General features: G+C 28.7%; 3 protein-coding genes across 3 annotated transcripts; 2 read left to right on the top strand and 1 right to left on the bottom strand.

Annotated features, from left to right (window-relative positions):
• Window positions 1–2,442: 2,442 nt before the first annotated feature.
• Window positions 2,443–4,639, top strand: LOC124496426 (uncharacterized). The gene is made up of 4 exons (XM_047059944.2): window positions 2,443–2,542; window positions 2,637–2,996; window positions 3,080–4,122; window positions 4,181–4,639. Exons 2-4 carry the CDS (start codon window positions 2,723–2,725, stop codon window positions 4,580–4,582), a joined length of 1,719 nt encoding a protein of 572 aa, XP_046915900.2. The 5' UTR covers window positions 2,443–2,542; window positions 2,637–2,722; the 3' UTR covers window positions 4,583–4,639.
• Window positions 4,640–4,858: 219 nt separating this feature from the next.
• On the top strand, window positions 4,859–6,213 carry LOC124496425 (ceramide synthase 1-like). The gene is made up of 2 exons (XM_047059943.2): window positions 4,859–4,995; window positions 5,084–6,213. Exon 2 carries the CDS (start codon window positions 5,109–5,111, stop codon window positions 6,099–6,101), a length of 993 nt encoding a protein of 330 aa, XP_046915899.2. The 5' UTR covers window positions 4,859–4,995; window positions 5,084–5,108; the 3' UTR covers window positions 6,102–6,213.
• A 3,292-nt stretch (window positions 6,214–9,505) lies between these two features.
• On the bottom strand, window positions 9,506–12,159 carry LOC124496483 (esterase-5B). The gene is given in 7 exon segments (XM_047060001.2): window positions 9,506–10,278; window positions 10,280–10,327; window positions 10,392–11,062; window positions 11,123–11,471; window positions 11,543–11,692; window positions 11,774–11,812; window positions 11,814–12,159. Coding segments are annotated over 7 exon segments (2,121 nt in total). The 5' UTR covers window positions 12,048–12,159; the 3' UTR covers window positions 9,506–9,648.
• Window positions 12,160–14,567: the final 2,408 nt, after the last annotated feature.

Raw genomic sequence — 14,567 nt, 5'->3', positions numbered from 1 at the left:
AACAAAAAAAAATCTGAACCAAAGTCCAAGAAGAAAACAAACATCATTCAACAATTTCTCATCAATCTCGACAATTTTGTTGTCATTTGTGAACTTTGTGTGTGTGTGTGTGTATGTGTATCGTCGTCATTATTAAATGAACATCAATTCTTCACATGATCGTGCAAGTAGTATAAATCCAGCAGTTCGAATTTCGAATACCAAAACAAAACAAAAAAAAATTCAAGTGAATTAATCTTCTTAACGTTTCCGTTTTTTTTTCAACGATCATCCATTCTTCTTCTTGTTGTTGTTGTTGTTCATGTTCATGTTCATTGTGAATGAATTTCAGAATTCAAAATTGAAACAAAACACACAAAAAAAATCATCAAATCAATAGTTTATCGTCCGATTGTGTGTGTGTGTTTGTCTTTTGATCTGATTTTTGTTATTGAATCTAGCAAAAAAAAAAAAAAACAGAGATCAAACTTTTTTTTCAAATAGAATAAATTAGATTAGACACATACATACACACACATTCTATTTGGAGAATAGATAGCCAACAATGTCAATGAAATGAAATGAATGGTCAAGAATATGTCAATCAAGTTTCATTTGGCAAAATAAGAACATTCAATAAAATTCTTCTGGATCGGTTTTCGGCTGCTGTTGCTGCTGCTTCTGTTGCTTGCCACCATCATCATCGTTTAAGTTATTGGCCAATCATGTGATCAACATGATTTGAATCTGATTGGTTTGGTTGAACAACACAAAAAAAAATATCGTCGTTTACTATATTATTTGCTGCTAATGTAATTTCTGATGAATAATAAAAAGTGAAGAAAGCAGAAAAAAAACAAACAAACAAACAAACGTTTGAAGTGAATGGACAATTTCCGAGTGTTTTTTTTCACTGTTCATTTAGCTAAAATAAGCCAAAAAAACAAACCATCTCATCATTCTTTGTTCCTGGATCGATTAAATGAATGAATGTGAATATATAGATTCTTCTTGTTTGTTTATGTTGTGCTGTGGAGAAAAGAGAGAAAAAATATTTATTACTCATTATCATCATACATTTTTTTTTGTACTTGCCTTTCCACAAAAAAGTGTGTGTGTGTGTGTGTGGCTATCTTGTATGTAATACACACATTCTCATTATCAAATTATGATCGATGATGATGATGATCAAATGTTGTTGTTGATTAGTGATCGTTAGGTTGTTGTTCTATAGAAACAATTTGAGAAGTTTTGAATACTAATGCACACACTTCATCTTCACGTTTTTTTTCATATTCTACCATAAACTTTTTATATATTATTTTCACGATAAATGAATATAATACGATTCATCATCATCATATAAATTGATATATCAAGACCACAAGAATCACCATTAGTAAATAATCAAATCAAATGAAAATGTAATCATGTTCGATCGATCATCATTCAATTTGACTTAAACATGCATGTTTCGAGATCACAACCAGAAATTCGAATCAAAAAATGAAAACATTCGAAACATTGAATCTATACATAAATGACGTGATCATCATATGATATATTTTGACTTGTGAATAGAATTTTTGAAACAAAAGCAAAAAAAAAAAAAAAATGGAAACGATCAAACAACGAAAACAATCATCATCGACAACAACAATCAAATTATGTAATATACAACAACCACTGGAAACGAATCTGATGAATTATTTTGAACATAATCATTTTTCAAAATTATTTAGATCAATTTGGCTATTTTTAACTGATAATTTTCGTATCATTTCATCATCATCTTCATGGTCATTATCATCAATGTCGATACATCATTATCATCATCATCATCATCATACATCATCAGTGATTATTAATTATTTTGTGATTATATTCATTATATTATCAGCTATAACGTCATTGATAACCGATTTGGTTATTGTAGCAGCAGCAGCACCGCCCAGTTCATCATCATCATCATCATCATCGAAATCTGTATTAATATGGCCTGATGAAATTGAAGATAATGCATTGGCAAAACATGATGAAAGTGGTGATTTTGTTTATAAACAATGGATGATGATGTCACAACAACAAGGAGGTGGAAATGGTGAAAATAATGGTCGTGGACCACCACCACCACCAGGTTTATTTTATTCTGGTAGACATCATGCTCAATCATCATCGTCATCGTCATCATCATCAGCATCATTATTTTTTTGGCCTCAAACAAAATTTCGTGACGACCATCATCAGGATAATAATAATAATCGATATGAAACAAATAATAATAATTTCCATAATTCAGCTTCATTTATAAATCATCATGGTGTTAGTAACGCCATCCATTGGCAACAATCATGGTTATTTATACGTTTTTTTGGTAACATTCTTTTGTTCTATGGTTACTGTTATCAACAATTTAATCGTTTATTCATAATATTTTGAATCAAATCAAATCAAATGTTTATTGTAATGAATTGATCAATCAATCAATCAATCAATCAATGGTTACTGTTGTATTATTTGATGATTGTGAAAGATTTTTGAAAAGAAATCTATATATATATTGGTAATAAATTGGTTTTTTTTTTGTATTTATTATTTGCTCTATCGCTATTGATTGGAAATCAATTTTTTTTTTTTAATACTGATTCAATCATCAGTCTGTTTACACAGGTAAGGTGATTTGTCTAGTTGAGAATATATTCCATGGACCATTTGTTTTGGAATCGAGAAAAGAACAACAACAATGATGATGATGATGATGATGATGATGAATATTCGAAAAAAATCAATGGAATTTATTCATAGACAAAAATCACGATTTAATTGTTGTGAATTAATTTTTTGTATTTGTATCATTTTGTTGACAATTTGGTGTATATGGAATATTGAACAAGTATTACATGGCTATTCTGATCGTGAAACAACCATCAGATTGGATAGTCGACTACCAGATCATACAAATTTTCCTGGTATCACTATTTGTGGTCGTGCTATTTTTACACCAGAATATCTGGCCAGTAAGTAATAGCCGTATTTTTCTATAAATAAATAAAAATTCAAACATTCGATCTAATCAATTCATTCATTCATTCCAAAATAGATAAATATAGTGAATTCAATCGATCATATCATAAATTTCAACAAGATTTTCATCATGATCCATTTGTCAATACAACATTGGCCATACGTAATCGTTATCATTTGTTTCGTATTTATGAAAATATTGCTTTAACAGATTTCAATGGTTCCGATGTCATTGAGAATCATAGCCTACGTTTAGAACAATTGGTACGTTGGTGTCGATTTCGTCCAATAAATATTCGTACATTACATCGTTGTGATGATGATAATTCTACAACGGCCACTATTGTTGATCCAATATTACAAACACAATTTGATTGTGATAAAATTAAACAACCAATACCGATTGTTTATAATGGACATAAATGTTTTATGTATTTTAGTGATCTAGAAAATGTATTACCAGAATGGCGTCATTATAAACCACCAATAGATGTTGATGATTTTTTCAATATTCATCATTATCATCATAATCATAATCATCATAAATATAAACATAAAAATCAATCATTATTCATCGATGTAGCAAAATCGATCCGAATCAATGATAATGACATTGACCACGACGACGACGACAACGATGATAATGTGAATGATGATGATTATTACAACGATCACCATCATCATAGTTTCAATACGGATGATTTAAAAAGAATGAAATTCGAATTAAATCCTTATATTGTAATGCAGATTAATATGCATAATAATATTTGGAATTTCATAGGCGATACATTCGGTACAACAACCATAACGGTTCATCCACCAAATATTTTACCAAATAAACGTCGTTTTCGTTCATTTCAAGTACAACGTAGTTCATATTATGAAGTTAGTTTTACAAAGAAAACTACACATAAATTACCAACACCATATCGTACCAATTGTATTGATTATCTAAATGATAAGATATTTGCTCGTTATCGTACCCAGGATATGTGTCGTAATGTTTGCATAAAAGAATATTCATATGGAATTGATGATTGTGCAAATTATTATATGGCACTTTCTACAAGAATGTTTTCGGAAGATAATTCTGAATATATTTGTGATCATGATTATCAGGTAAAATTATCATGTGATGTTAATTGTGGATAATAATGGGTTTTTTTCTCCACTTTAGAATTATACAACATTTTTATCAGCTGAAAATCATTGTGAAAATCGTTGTCCAGATGAATGTTTACAGACAATATTTCAGCTAAATGGCCGTATCGATCCAGTGATAACCAATGGTTATGGTTGGCCATTATATGATAATCCAGATACACATACAATTGTGTTGATAAAAATATCACCAAAACCATTTCAAATTATTCAACATAGGCCACGAATATCACGTGAAGAATTTGTTGGTATAATTGGTGGTCATCTTGGTATTTGGCTTGGCCTGTCGATTTATCTAGTTATTCGTTTTATTGTAAATTTTATTTTTAATATCATCAAACGATTAGTTTATTTTTTCAATTTATTTAAAAAACAACCGCATCATGATATAGAACAACGACAAAGTGTTAGGTTATGAAATTTAATTTAAAAAAAAGATCCACAAGAATATTCTAGATAAAATTTAATAAACATTAAATTTTTGCAATTGAAAATTCATTCTATTGTTCTGACCAACAAGGTAAACACATAAACAGGGAAAAAAAGTAACTCGAATATGAGTCACAATATATGACACACACATGCATGTAAAAAAGAATTTTTACAATTTCCAATATAGAAACACAAAATGAAGATAAAATGCATGTGAAAGTTGATTTACTTGATTCCAAATGATTATTATCACCACCATTACCTTTTGTATAACTTTTTCACATTTTGTGCAACACACACACACACACACACACCAACACAAACACAAAAAGCATTGACTTTGGACAACGACGATGAAGAAGAAGAAGAAAATGTGGTCAACATGTAAATCATCATCAGGTATATATAATTCGTTGCCCAGCAATTGACTTTGTTATTATTTGTTTACTTTGATTTGAATCTGGTTTGTTTTTTGTCTGTTTTTTAGTCGAGTGGTAGTCATTTTCGTCATCATGAATATTGTCGATAAATATTTGCAACTAATCAATCGAACCTATTATGGATTATCGGTTGTTTATCCAGAAACAATACAGCAAAAATTTCGACCACCATTTTTAATTGATTTAATTGAAACTATTCAATATCGAATGGAAATGAATAATTATTATTGGATGGAAATCATATCGATTGTTGTATGCATCATATTGTTGGCCATTATTCGTTATGTATTGGTGAATAAATTCATCATTAAACAATTACGACATTATCGTCTTATATTGGGCCACCATGATCATCATCGATTTGGCAATAATTTATGGAATTGTCTATTTTATATGCATACATTCACATTATCATGGTGGATAATGGCCAATATTGGATGTTTAGAATATCCAAAACGATTCTGGATCAATAATTCATCGGACATTTATTATGGTGGTCAAACATCAATGATAATAATGTATCTTTATTTAATAGATATTTCGAATTATATCTATTCAATGATTTATTTATGCAAAAATTATCGTCAACAATTGTGGGATAAAGATTCACCAATGATCATCATACATCATTTAGCCGCTATTCTGTTGTTTACATTATCACATATGATCAATATGCATCGTATGGGTGTAGCAATCATTTTTCTTCTTGAAATATCAGAAATTTTCTATTTTCTTCGCTGTATGGTTAAATTACAGATCCATTTCATACAACGATGGCAAAATTCAATTCGTTTCATTGGTTTCACATCAATGTGTATTGTATGGCTATATAATCGATTATATCGATATCCATTGATTATTTTAACATCAGTTATCGATTATGGTTATCAGAATCTTGTAGATATGGATAGAATTGCCATCTATATATTGATTTATTATTTGTTATTATTGATACAATTATTCAATATTTATGGATCATTTATTTTGATTAAATTAATCATTCGTATCTATAGTAGTGGCCTGGATAAACTGGAAGATGTACGTGAAATCCATTGTCAACGTTAAATCATCCAATCAATATATATATATATACACACAATCACGATAGTTGTTGTTGTCCAGTAATGTACGAAATGTGATTGAATGATGATAGAGGGAGATTAACGTCAAAACATTGTTGTTGTTATCAATCTATATCCTGAATTTAATTTTTTTTTTTATTTTATTTTCGATGAATAAAAAAAAAATTTAAAAAATCTTTTGACGTAAATTTGTTGAAAATTTTTATCTTCAAAAAAAAAATGACCACTATTGACTATTGTAGTTATAATAAGCAAAGTAAACAAAAAAAAAATGACCAAACCAAACCAAACCAAAAAAAAAGAGTCTGACGTAAATACTTGAATACTTTAGCCAGAAAAATTGAATGAATTTTGTTTTGTTTAAATTGGACAAGGAAATGACCACAAACAAGAAACGTCGGTAAAGATTCAATTTGACAAATTGATTTGAATATTTAAATATCAATGGTAGGATTTATTTGTTTGATTTTTTTTGTCATATGTTTTTCTTGTGTACGTGTTTGTGTGTGTGTCCATCGTTGATCCAAAAAAAAAAAATTCATGCTCATCACCATCACAATGATTCGATTATTGGAACAATATTGGCACATAATCAATGGTACCCATTATGGTTTGGCCATTGTTTATCCACATTATATACAAGAAAAAATTTTCCCACCATTTTTCGATGATCTAATCCAAAATGTACAAGAATTATTGATTGAAAATCATTTCTATTGGCAACAATTATTGTGGATTTCATTCACCGTTTTGATCATTTCAAATATTCGTCATTATTTTTGTCGTTATATTGTAAATTTTTTAATTGAAAATCATTATCTATTGGAATGTGATCGAAAAAGATTTTCCGGTAACATTTGGGATAGTGTATTCTATTTGCATACGGTTTTATTGGCCAGATTTATTTGTATACGATTACAACTGTTGAATGATGAAAATGATACAAAATTTTTATGGCTAAATAATGAAGAAACTGGTGGCGTTGATTCATTTCTAATACGATTATTATATCTAATCGATATGGCAAATTATTTACATTCAGCTCATTATATAATATTCATAGATCAATGGGATAAAGATTCACCAATGATGATCGTACATCATGTGATTGCCGCATTTATGTTAACGATATCATACATAATACATATGGAACGAATCGGTGTGGTCATGATTTATTTGCTAGAAATCTGTGAAGTTTGTTATTTCATACGTTGTTTGAGTAAATTACAAATTCATCTTTTACAACGTCATCTGAATCCATTACGTTTACTGGTATTCTCTGTATTAATCATTGTTTGGTATTATAATCGTCTTTATCGTTATCCAATTATTATTCTACAATCATCAATTGAATTCGGATTCAATCAATTGATCAATATGAAACAGGTTGCCATCTACATTCTACTATATTATCTTACATTAATTATACAATTATTCAATATTTATTGGGCCATTCAATTAATACGTGTAATAATAAGAATATTCCGTAAAGGTTTAGAAAATATTGAAGATTTTCGTGAATTTCATCATCATCATCATCATCATCATGACCATCATTGTCAACATGATCAACAAAATAAATTGAATAATGGAAATATTTTTGAAAATTTTCTTCAAATTAATGATGAAAAAAAATACATTGCATCATAAATGTGCACTCGTAAAAAAAAATAAAAAAAAAATTCAGAGGAAATCAAGAGGCCCAAAAAAAAAAACAAAAACAAAAAAAAAATTTTTAAAATTTTCCATTAAAATTTTTGATAATTTACGTAAACATATGATATAATAACAATACATAAATGTGTCGTATTTGTATCATCATCATCATCGGTCAGTACACATGATATTTCTATTCTGATTTTTTATTTCGTTAAAATACAAATCAATTATTTCTAATTTTTAAAAAAAAAAATTATCATTATCAACATCCTCAATGAATCTAATCGAAACAATTGACGTTGGTAATCAATTGGTTTCCATTTAGTGTATTTAATTTATCAATTAATTAGGAAACACTAGGATTGGATTCAAATGAAAAAAAAAGTATTTTTTGATTCATTTTTATTTTTTTTTTTTTTTTTTGTTATCATTTCTATAACGAAATAATATATTCATGGATAAAAAAAAATGGAAATAAAAAGACCAGTAAAATTGATTTCATTGTCATTTTTTTTTTTTTGCTTTAAATTCCAAATAATCATCATCATCATTGGTCATCAAAATGAATAACATAATAGCCGATTATTGGAATATGATTAATGATTCACATCATTTATTAATCAATGTTTATCCTGAAATATATGATCATCAACCATCATCATCATTATTATTATTTTTTTTACAATCATATTGGAAATTATTCGTATTGAATAATTATTGTCTATCGGAAATCATATCGATAATATTGGGCATTACAATCATTTCAATCGGAAGAAAATTATTATTAATCAATATCGTTGATAAACTATTACAACGTCGTTTATTATTGCGACAAGATTATAATAAATTTGCCATATATTCATGGGAATTTCTTTTCTTCACCATGACGGTTATAATATCCGGTAAAATTGTATTAATCGATAATCAATGGCTAAAACAGCCGGAATTATTCTGGACTGATTTATCCATCGATAATAATCATCATAAACAAATGGCCACAATGATTAAATTTTTATATATAATGGACATTTCGAATTATATTCATTCTGCATTTATAATCATTTTTAAAGAAAAAACTTGGAATCGAGATTCACCACTATTGATCATACACCATATTATTGCTTGTTTATTGTTGATCACATCATATATGATTCGTTCGTATCGTATCGGTGTGGCAATGATATTCTTAATGGAAACAAATGAAATATTTTATTTTATACGTTGTATAATTAAATTACAATTTACCATCATACAAAAGTATTCTAATCAATTACGATTAATTGGTTTTTCTCTATTGACTTGTTCATGGTTCTTGAATCGTCTTTATCTTTATCCATTGATTCTGATAAAATCGGCAATAGAATTTGGATCAACCATCGAATGTAAACAATCACCGTGGCTTATAATCTATGTTTTTATCTATTATCTAATGATAATCATTTTGTGTTTCAATATTTATTGGTCAATAATTTTAATAAATTCAATCATTCATATATATCGTAATGGTTTGACGAGAATTGAAGATATTCGTGAATATGATTACAATTGCAACGACAACAACAACGATTTGGATGATGATGATGTTGATGATGACATTAAAAACAAAAACAAATAAAAACGACGAAAACCATTGTCACATTTTTTTCATTATCGATATATATCGGCAAATACATCCTGTGAATGTTTGTTCGCAATAAAAAAAATTTTTTTGTGACGTATTTGTGACGATTAAAAATTTTCAAATTTCTTTTATTTATGTTTTTTTTTTCTATACAATTCAAGATTGACCAAAAAAAAAAAAAAAAATGAATGAATGAATGGAAATGATGAAGAAAAAACAATAAAAAATGGATAAAATTGTTTATCATTTATCAATCATCAAATCGTTTTGGCATTGTAACATGTACCGGTGGTTGATCATTACGATATTGTTCTTTTTCCTCTTGATGTTCACGACGTTTACGTACGATTAATATGATCGCTAATATGATGGCAATGATTAATATGAATATCAATACACCAAGCAATGACCATGTTGCCTGTTGATAGGATTTATATTCTTGTTGTGGAAAATATGGTGGAAATATGACGGCCGTATCTTGTAATTTATAAATAAAATTATTAATAAAATCCACATATGAAGTACGATATCCTTGTTGATTATTATGTGCTGTTTGTGTTACTAATTGTCCATTACGTGTTAGTATCTGATAATTTGGTGCAGCAGCAGTATATAATACATAACGACTTTGTTGTGGAAATCCATATAGAATGAATTCACCAATAAATCGACAATATTGTTGTGCTACTGATAATTCAATTCCGGTTAAACCAGATGCATCATATTCAGTAGGCATCAGATAGAATAGATCATTAAAATGTGTTGAACCATAGGTTTCGATGCTTGGTTGTTGTAATACATTATTCTGTATGATACCGAATGATCGTTGTCCAACATAATCGAAAATCATCATCATTGCACGTGCTTGGGCTGAATGTAAGCCGTACAGCATAATCGATTGGACCAACAAAAAGAAAATCACCGAGCATCTATTGATGGAAAATTGAACTAAATTAAACTCCAAAAAAAAATTAAAAAATTTCAATTTTTTACCTCAGAAAACAGCTGATCCAATTCCAATTGGGTATAACCAATATTACCATTTGCATTACCCGTTATTGAATATGGACTATAACCACCGGTATTTATCTGATTATTCAATGTATATTGACTCTGTATCAATGATGGATTATTATTCAGTGCATTCTGTGGAATGGTTAACGAACGATGTGTACGATTAAAATAACGATATTCAAATGCACTGGCCATTATCAATTCATTTGTATAATATTTAAGATATGGACGAATCAGGAATGCAATTTGTCGTTCTAAATCCGGAGTACCTTTTGGCATACGTCCAGCTTGTAGATAATATTCAAGCGTACCTTCACGTCCTGTGGCAATGACTAGATATTGTTTTTTATTAAATTGTCCATTTTGATATAGATTCAATGGGAAATCTCGTAATAATGCTGAACCAGAAACATTACGATCAACAACAGGACGAAACCAAAATGGTTGACGATTTTGTTCCCAATCACGTTCGCCATTCACAGACATTAATTGTCCTAGATCTTGATAACGTAAACATTCAACAATTTGATCTTCACGATAACCACAACTAAAACGATAGGCAAAATCACGTGCCTGTGCCAATGGATTATCATTTATTGCCCATGGACTAAACACTGTACCACTGATTGATATTGCATTGGTGAAATATCCTATTGAAATGAATAATTTAAAAAAAAAATCAAATCTTCATCCACATCAAATAAACTTACTATCAGCTTCTGGATTCAACAGATGAAATGATACTGATGCACCACCAGCATCATGACCCATAATAGTTATATTAGCTGGATTTCCACCAAATTTGGCAACATTTTCATGTATCCATTGTAATGCTAATGTTTGATCACGAATACCATTATTACCTGGACAATTAATATCATCGGTAGATAAAAATCCAAGAACACCAAGACGATAATTCATTGTGACAATGATGAAATGGCTATTTGCATTATTTCCAGCTTGTAATAATAAATCTGGTTTATAGAAATCTTTACCACCATAACGAAATTCACCACCATGAATATATACTAGTACAGGTATGGTATTTGGACGATTATCCTTACATTTTCATTTTTAAAAGTAAAAAAAAAAATCAATCAATCAATGGAATCAAACACAAACAAACTTACAACTGGAACATAAATGTTTAATTGAAGACAATCTTCATCTTCACGTATAGCGGCAACATTTGGAAAACGTTGATAAACTTGTGGACACATTATTCTACGTGTACCAGTACAATCCAATGTTTGTGTCCATACTGGTGGAAAATGTGGTGGCTTTTTATTTAGTATTCAGTATTAAAAACGATTAAGAATTAGAAATTGGAAATTGGAAAACAAAATAACAACACAACTTACACGAAAACGATTAACACCAACTGGTGGTGCACCATATGGGAATGCCAATAAATTGTACAAAACTTAAACCATTTGTGTATGGTCGATTATTTGTAAACGATTGTGATGGTGTAAATTTTGAACCAAGTACTGGACCATATTGTGTTTGAACGATTGGATTATTTGGATCGAAAAAATATGAACCACCACCACCAATGCCTATTTGTGCATCGACAACCATATGATGATGATTGTTCACAAAAAACGTTATAACCGTAAACAAAAACAGATGCATTATTTTTTTCAAAATGTTTTCAAAAACACCAAATTTAAAAAATAATTATCCGATTGAGATCCGATTCATTCGACAACCAAAATGATGATGATGAATGTTTGAAATGAAATGGTACAACCTAAAACCAAGTTGACAATTTATTTTTATTTTTTTCATTTTGTTTTTTTTTATTGACCCAGTGTTGTTGTTGTTGTTTTTTTTTGTTGTGTATCGACGACGACAATAAAATGTCGGTATATGTTTGTGTTGCTTGGATTGTGTGTTGTTTACACACACACACACACACAGGCACACCAGTGGATGATAACCATTGATAATCAAGGTAACAATAACGACGACGACGATGATGATTTAGATATGGTAACGGAAATGTATAAAAAAAAATCAAACCGAAAATGTACCGCCCGAAAAAAACAAAAATTTATTGTTTTTTCTCTCCGGTTTACACCGTTGCCCGTGCAAATATGTGTGTTACAAACAGAAAAAAAAATATCCGGAAATGGTGATGATTTATAGAATTTCTCTATGAGTAATGCACATGTGTTTGATGATTCAATTTCACAATCCTCCAGTCAATTAATTCATTGCGACAACAACAACCTTGGATCATTGAAAAAAAAATTTTTTTTTTTTAAATTTGAAATTTCATAACATTATGAAATATGGATTTTCATTTTTGGATTTCAAAAACGAAAAAACGAATCTAATCATCATTATCTGGAGATTTTTTGCTTTCATTTTTTTCGTTATAATCGATATATAATAATCACATTATTAATCATTTACAATTTGATTTGATTTATGTCTTGTTTGTGTGTTTGTGTGTATATGATGCCAACAAACAACAGCAACAACAATTACCTGTGACAGAAATATATTTGTGATTACACACACACACACACAGATTTTATTGTCAAAAAGAAAAAAAAATAAAAAATCCATTTTTAATGGTCGTTGATTATGATGATGATGATTATGATTTCATCAGTTGTTTGCTCGCGTATATACATGTTTCTTAGGTGATCAAATTTGATCAAAGTCTCTTCACCGTTATTATTATTAGACATTTGGTATAATATTGCATATAATGCGAAAATCATTTTTCTTTCTTTCATCATATCATTTGCCATGATATGATTATCGGTATCTGTTTTGACAAAATGCCGACAAAATATCATGTTTTTCATTACGATGATGATTACCAATTGACATGGTTTTTATTATTATCATTTTTTTTTTGGTGATTATTAATCAACAAAATTTTGTTGCATGAAAATGAAATTTTTTTTAGTGTGAAATCATGATGATGATGATGATAATGATTCATCAAAATGTTCGATTTTTTGAAAAATAAAACTTAAATCCGACGATAGATGGCGTGTGTGCAAAACAGTACATATGATTCGAATATTTTTTTTTTTTTTTTTTTGAATGAATCAATTGATTTGATGATTTTGAACCAGAAATTTTTTTTGGGAATAATGGGACAAAAAAAGGTCACCATTATCATTATCATTAATACGGTAGTATACAGTATCATCGATTGTGTTTTTCATTTAATTCAATTTTTTTTTCATTTCTTTTCATTTAGAATCGTTGTTGTTGTCATTGAATCATTATGCAAAAAAAGGCCTGTTGATTATTATTATTGAAATCATCACCATTGTCATTACTGTCGTCGATTTGTGTTGAATTCAATTAACAATTTTTAAAAGAAGCGTTAGCAGCAACAACAAATTCATTCATAATGAATGAATGAATGAATGAATCGAACAACAACAACAACAAAATGGAAAACTTGAAAATTTAAACTGTTTTTTTTTTGTCAAAAGAAAGCAAAAAAAAACTGAATGATTAAGTTTTCGATTCAAATACATCATCATCTTACCTCGGAGAAAAAAAATCATAAAAACCTAAAGTTCTTCAAGACGTCTGGTATACAACATACACACACACAATGACGAATCATGAATCGATTTTCTTCATCGTCTTCTTGACATTGAATTATAAGATTGATCAATTTGATTTGATGATGATCATTATGAATGATGATGATCATCATCATCATCGTCGTCATTATCATTAAGTTCATCATCATTATTATTGTCATCAGGACAATTGATGAAGAAATGGGATTATCATCATCATCATAATGATAATCGGTTTGAAATTTTTTTTTTATTCAACAACAACAAAAAAAATTTCAAACCAAAAAAAAAACATTTCAATGTTTACGGACCATATGATTGGTACCAGATACCTTGGATAAACCTGCTGTTGTTGTTGTTGTTTGGATCAATTGTTTTTTTTCCAATTTCAATTTAATTATCATCAATTATTATAGTTGTAATCAATCATTTTTTTCTGTTAAAAAAAAGAAAAAAAAATTATTTTCTACATCGAAAAAAAATCATCATCATCAGACATCCAACCGGTAAAAAATGAAAAACATTTCAAATTGTTTTCATTGTTTGGTTGTTGTTGTTGTTGTTGTTGCTGTTCTCGGACATCATGTTGTTT

This window comes from Dermatophagoides farinae, chromosome 7, assembly GCF_024713945.1.
Source record: "Dermatophagoides farinae isolate YC_2012a chromosome 7, ASM2471394v1, whole genome shotgun sequence".
NCBI classification, from domain to species: Eukaryota; Metazoa; Arthropoda; class Arachnida; order Sarcoptiformes; family Pyroglyphidae; genus Dermatophagoides; species Dermatophagoides farinae.
Note: the sequence above shows the minus strand (reverse complement) of the source record. Positions and strands in the feature narration are given on the sequence as shown.